A 6595-nucleotide genomic window follows, 5' to 3' on the forward strand; every position below is an offset into this window, starting at 1 on the left:
ATAATGCAATAATCTACAAATAAATAGCTCTGCATAACTGTGTATACATAAATATATATATAAAACAAATCTAAAAAAGAACGCGCAGAACAAAAATCTCAATGCACTCTTCCATTACTCATTTTTCCTTTACACACGCTTTCTACGAATGAAAATCAAGGATATGCAGAAATTGATATCAAACGCATTAAGAAAAAATGAATATTAGACATGTAAAGAGCAAAAGTAAATGACAGAAATACATATAAAAGTCCGTATAGATATAATAACTTAGGAACCTTTATGGTTTGAGAATACTGCTGTGTCCGAGCTTTATCCGTCTCCATCGGGTATTTATATCTTGAATTCAAAGATAGTACTCATTCATTATTATAATTTATTTTTAAAACCATCTATTTTAATAACCAAACATACTCAATCTACAGGAGTTTTAAAGTCATAAAAGTAGTGGTTCTATGTTTGTTGTCATTACTTATTACCGACGTTATTGTGATACATCTAGAAATTTATAAATAATCCCGTATTTCCTTCTCAATTTCATATTGAAAATTCAAAAATGATAACAGGCTATTTATTTCAAGGTTTACCGGAATATTGTTAAATTGTGCTATATTCACTACTTATGGTAAAATACTATATACTTATATTAAGGTGGTATGGGTGTCTTCCTCCATCTTCGATTGTAAAAATCAGAGAACCAAAGGTCAAGATTTTCCATCAAATTAGCAAAATGTAATGCGGGAATGCAGATATTTAATGTGAATTTTCATTTATAATTACCAATTTATAAGTTTTACACATAAATATCAATGTGTTGACAAATGTTCTTTTAAAAAAAAATTAGCATTTTAACGGGAGATAACTCTAAAACAGTGCATTTTCTGATGGATTCAAAACGGAATTTTCCTATTTTGTATTTCAGCCGGAAAAAACGTACGGTGACCCTATCTTTTCCTTTGATATTCTCAAAGCAGTGTCTGAAAGCTATCTTTTCCTGTAGTATTCAACAATTCCATAATTTTGGTTTAGTTTCTAATCACAAAATTGGGTTTTTCCCTGTATAATCCATACTAAATGTGTCATTTTGTCCCGTTCTGTAGTTTGAGAAAATGCACGGTGACCTATCATTTTTATTATTTTTTTCAACATGTATCAATAGATACTACGTTTTGGCAAAGAATGAACAAATTCTATCATTTCTATTTTAGACTCCCAAACCACCTTAAAGCTAATATTTATACTGCGCAGCTGTTTGCAATACCTTATACGTTATTATACGCCATCTTCCCCATGAGGGATGTTACGTATGAATACGCATGGTGTGGTTGTTAGTGCATCGGACTACTCACACAAAGGTAAAGGTCTCTGGGTAGATTCCCGCTCGAGGAAAAAAATTCAGGGACTAAATTGTTGGCTTCCTCTTGGCCCTATCTGGTCTTTGCAAACGAAGATATCCGTCGGTAGGTGACGATACATGGCTGACATGTGTTAAGCATGTTAGGAGAGATCCATATCTCTTGCAAATGCAAAAAAACATCATTGGAGATTTCGAAAAAGAGCAGACTGATGCCGCTACAAAGCAGCACCCGCAACCGCAAAGTGGAAAGGGATTTATATAAGTTGCAATAACTTGTTTGTATATCCACTATAGATAAATATGTTTGAAAAAATGTACGAATACAACAATAAAAAGCTGTTACAAGCATTTAAAGAAAAACTAATTTGTTTGAATTGTTTCTTCAACGATATATTTGATTGATACTCAAAACTACAAACATTTTTGTTTTTACTTTGTATTTCACGAAACATTTGTTTTTGATTTTTTTTAACCTTTTTATCGTGTTTCACCTGATTGCATAATTCGACAAAAGCTCTTAATTCAGTAGTGCATTCTGCAAACAAAATTTATAAAATAAATAGAAAACAAAATTCATCAGAAGTACAGAAGACAAAAAAATCCACCCCACCACCTTAAAAAAATAAAAAAAAAGATAACGATATAAACAATATTAGGTATAACAAAACATTACATTGTACTCTGTATATGAAAAAAAAACGTAAAACTTTCGCAATGAAGAGTAGTTAATAATAAAATCAAATGTAAATTAAGTCGTGTTTTCACACAAGTTGGTCTTTCCGCCATCAAATATTTTATTTAAGTTATAAATATTTTACAAGCCTGATCTGCTTACACTCCCACAGTACCTCACATCACCCGATTTAAATGGACATGGTGTTGCTCAATTTTCAGGACAGAAGTCTTTGTCTTACGATGGATTTCACAGTTTATTTCTCGACTTATTAGCTTGCATGCCCTTTATGAACTTAAACATTATTAAGGTGTAATACCACTAAATCATAGAATGTCACATCTAGTTGCAAACAGAAATAGGTCGAAAAATATATTTCCTTGAAATTGACAGTTGAATGTAATTAATCCTTCCTTACATTGGAGTAAAACGTTTCTGAGTCATACGTACCATCTTGGTATTTCAAAGTATTATTTTTTTATTTTTTTATTTTTGGTTACTTTAGAATATTTTGGAAAATTGAGGTGACATGTGTACTAAAGCTTGTAGGCATGTCACTTTAGTTTACTTCCCGTTATGGTTATTTTCTGATATGCAATGAAATGTATTTTTTTCCATAGTACTGGACAAGATAAAACTTTACTCCTGCCAATTATTTTTTTATTTGAAACAAAGATACATTCATTTTTTTTGTAAAAGTTCAAATTTAACAAGGACCTTTAGTGGAAAATTAATGGTGGCATAACACCTTAAACTTAGGTGTTTTACCACCGTATCATAGTACTTTATGCAAGTCAAATGTGACTTGTAGCTGTGATGTTTTCCGAAAGTCAATTGATTTAATGAAGGAATATTGTTTTCGAGAGCGAAGCTCTTGTTGGAAGTATATGATGAGAACAGTCTATCAGTGTAAAGTTATTGTGCAGAGTTATCTACCTTTAATGTGTTATTCGTGATAATACTTCCTGAATAGTATAAAAATAGATAACCGATAATTATTTATCTGATTTGGGGTGTGTAGCATTCAAGTGTAAAGTACGTTCAGATTTGATCATTAGCGTCGACGTCTATTCGTAATTTTCATCAAATTCTCTAAATTGGATTGCAAAAAACAAAGAAATTCTCAGTGTATTAACAACTGTAACACTTGTTTCATTACACAAGATAAGTTAAACATGTTAAAATGTGGATTTGTACTTTCGTTTTGGGCTTAACTAACTCTTTGTTGTAAACGTTTAATGCATTTCAATATTTCACTCTAACACATACTACATTCTTTTGTTATTTGATATCAATGAATTTGTTTTTTGCCACTGGAATTTCTGAATCATGTTTGCACGAATAAATTATCTTAAATCATAAACTTGTTTAAACTGTATCTGTCACAAACCATTGTATTCGCTTGATATCCATTTAAATGACTGAATCACAATCAAGAATACGTTATATGTCCATGATGTTCACTGCTTTGCAATTTGCATTTTACTTTCTTGAAAAAAAAAGGAAGGAAAACCGTATTATTCTGAAATGTATCTATTAAATAATGTTTACTTGAAGGTGATCTATTCGATGAATCACAGAGCTACAGAACTACATGAAATTGAATGTTTTCCACACATATTTTGGATACTAGTAAATTACAGTAGCATTAATTATTCATGTTGTATTTTAAGGGAAAATGTTGCGAGTTTTATTATCTATTGAAATAAGAAATAGCAGCGGAATAGAGATTGAATCATTTATACACAGTGCTAGCAGTGTCATTGCAGACAAAGCATCATATAAATTTAGGGTAAGATATGAATTCGCATCTCTGGATACCTATATATGTTGTGGCGGTTTTTTTGGTCTATTGTCCTTCATATTTCCTCTAATGAGACATTAATTCTATCTTGACTACTACTCAAAGTGTGTTTTTTTATTTATTGTAAAATCACCTTTTTTTCATTTACGAGTAGTTCAATATTACAAACGAAGTAAGTCTTCAAATTTACTTCAAGTATTACAGTTTTTGTACATACACCCTTTATATGGCAGTCGAAACATAACTTTATATGAAATTTATAAGGATTATTATATTCAACAAATTCTTTCAGGTTGTGGGAGAAGCAAAGATTATTGCAAGTATGTTCTCTAACAGTTGTATATATATAATTCCAAAAGGGGACAATAAGATAAGACATTTTATATATTTTTTTTCATGAGGGGCAAACACCTATCACATATAAACAACTATGATATTTAAAACATACAGTATTTTAAAGGATTTTCATATAAAAAAGTATAATCACAAAAATACTGAACTCCGAGGAAATTCAAAACGAAAAATCCCTAATTAAATGGCAAACTCGAATGATAAAACATATCCAACGAATGGACTATCACTGTCATATTCCTGACTGGGAACAGGCATTTTTACATGTAGAAAATGGTGGATTGGGCCTAGTTTTGTAGCGCTAAATATTTCACTTGTATGACAGCCGCATCAAGCTCCTGTATATTTACAACGATGCGTGAACAAAATAGACATAATAGGTAAACATGTCAAATCAGAGCTACAACAGTCATCACTGTGTATAAAATGCCTTAAATATTAATATACAGTAATACAAGCAAGTATATGTTTAAAAAAAAAAGGCGATGAGATGTGTCTCAACTTCTAAACGTAATCAGTATACGTGCGCTTAATAGAATTACAAAATATTTGTGAACAGTTTATTTACAGTCGTGACAATTTCCGATGTTACAAAACATGTTAATCCAATCGTATGTATGTACCTGTCCCAAGACAGTAGTTTGTAGTTTATAAGTCATGAATTGTTTTTGTCTTTTGTTTTACTTCTTGTCTATCATGTCTATATTTAAAAGTTAAGTATAACATTAATTTTCACGGAACTGTGACTGTGAATAATGTTTACTGAGTGTCAAAATTTAGTTATATAATATATCAAATTTATTATTTTTCATGAACTGAAGCATTCTTTTAAGATGGTTGTCTAATATATTGGTGTAATTTTGTCTGTTTACAATAAACCTGTAAAATTTGTATATTTTGTTTATTTTAGTTTTTGAAGTAGGTGATGATTCAGTTGTGAACAAGGTTACAGCAGATATAATGAGGATGGGTCCCTATAATGTGACATGTACACCTCTTATTGGTACTGAAAGGATGGCGAGTATTTTAGGACTTAATTACCTACGAGATTTACCAAGAACATATCGATTATCTAACAAATATGTCTTATGGTTTGAACTGCCGATGGACAACCATGGTAAAGTGGAATTTTATTAAAAACTGATTCATATATTTGCGTTTTGAAAAAGAATATATACATATTTGTCTTAAGTATCTGCGAGTTCTCCTTTTTTTATTTTGTTTTTGTTTGTGCTGTTCTATTTCTGTAGTTTGTGCCGACCATATGAGTAAAAACCTTTCCAACTTATGTTTCAAGTTTTATCTTGCAGTTGAACAACACTGTTTTGGTGTATAAGGTGGGGCGATATTATATTAAGAAGCGCTGCATTCTCTTACTCCCTATTCGAAGCCCGGCACATGTATGTCATATGTAGTCGTGGATAGCAAACAGTAAACACACAACAATGCTGAGATCAGAGAAAGAATAAAAACGCAAAGTTCCTAATCAAATGGTTCAAACATATCATTATGCAAACTAACAAATAACAACTGTCATATTCCTGACTTGGTACTGGTATTTGCTTGTGTTTTTCTAACTGCTTTCCCCTTTTGAATTGTTTGAAGTTTTGTTAAACTAGAACCTTGTTTAGCTCAATATGAAATATTTTGTCGCTTGTTATTGAAAGTCGTACGATTTGATAAGTTTTGCATGGACAATTTTATGCAGTGATGTCGAAAACGTTGAATGCTTCCAATTCAAATCAACTTCAGGTTCTGATACAAAAATGATGTTTTTGAAAATATGGTATTCCAACTTGATTTAATTATAGCACTGAACCTGAAATACAATTATGTTGGGAAAGTGAGGGAAATGTGGAACGACAAGCAACTATCCACCAAATAATTAAGGGATAGAAATAATGGACAACGACCCCGTTTCTAGATGATGTCAGCTAAATAGAGATTAGATAAGGACTTCATGTTGTTCTTATGCTCAAACTCCCATATCCAGGGTCAATAATCTGTAATCGTCATATTGTTCGATACAATGTAACTTATAATCGTTAGTTTGTCAATTTCAACAAAAATTACTATGTATTCATCGATTACTTTCTGATTACATTTCGAATGCTTTAGTAAAACAGTTTGATAAAATAATGCAATCTTTTAAACAAAAATAGGGAAAAAAAACATGTTGTCCTAAAAAAAAAGCTTATTAAAATGAAATATCTATGTTTTAAACAAAAATGAGAATTTTAGATTAGAATAGATAAGCTGTTGGTGCATCATAATGTTATGACAACAAAATTAGTTTAGAATTTGTGTAGTCCACTTAACCTACTACTCTTTTATTTTTTTAAGATTGTACAATGCATATCATTGAGTTATGGAATGATACAAACTGCATGTGTTATTGTTTTGACAGGTA

At 30.8% G+C, this 6595-nt stretch overlaps 1 protein-coding gene across 1 annotated transcript; it reads left to right on the forward strand.

Annotated features, from left to right (window-relative positions):
- The first annotated feature begins 2991 nt into the window (after positions 1 to 2991).
- LOC134689969 (uncharacterized) lies at positions 2992 to 5322 on the forward strand. Its single transcript, XM_063549938.1, has 4 exons — positions 2992 to 3065; positions 3704 to 3822; positions 4127 to 4154; positions 5096 to 5322. Exons 2-4 carry the CDS (start codon positions 3709 to 3711, stop codon positions 5320 to 5322), a joined length of 369 nt encoding a protein of 122 aa, XP_063406008.1. The 5' UTR covers positions 2992 to 3065; positions 3704 to 3708.
- Positions 5323 to 6595: the final 1273 nt, after the last annotated feature.

Source organism: Mytilus trossulus, chromosome 11, assembly GCF_036588685.1.
Source record: "Mytilus trossulus isolate FHL-02 chromosome 11, PNRI_Mtr1.1.1.hap1, whole genome shotgun sequence".
NCBI classification, from domain to species: Eukaryota; Metazoa; Mollusca; class Bivalvia; order Mytilida; family Mytilidae; genus Mytilus; species Mytilus trossulus.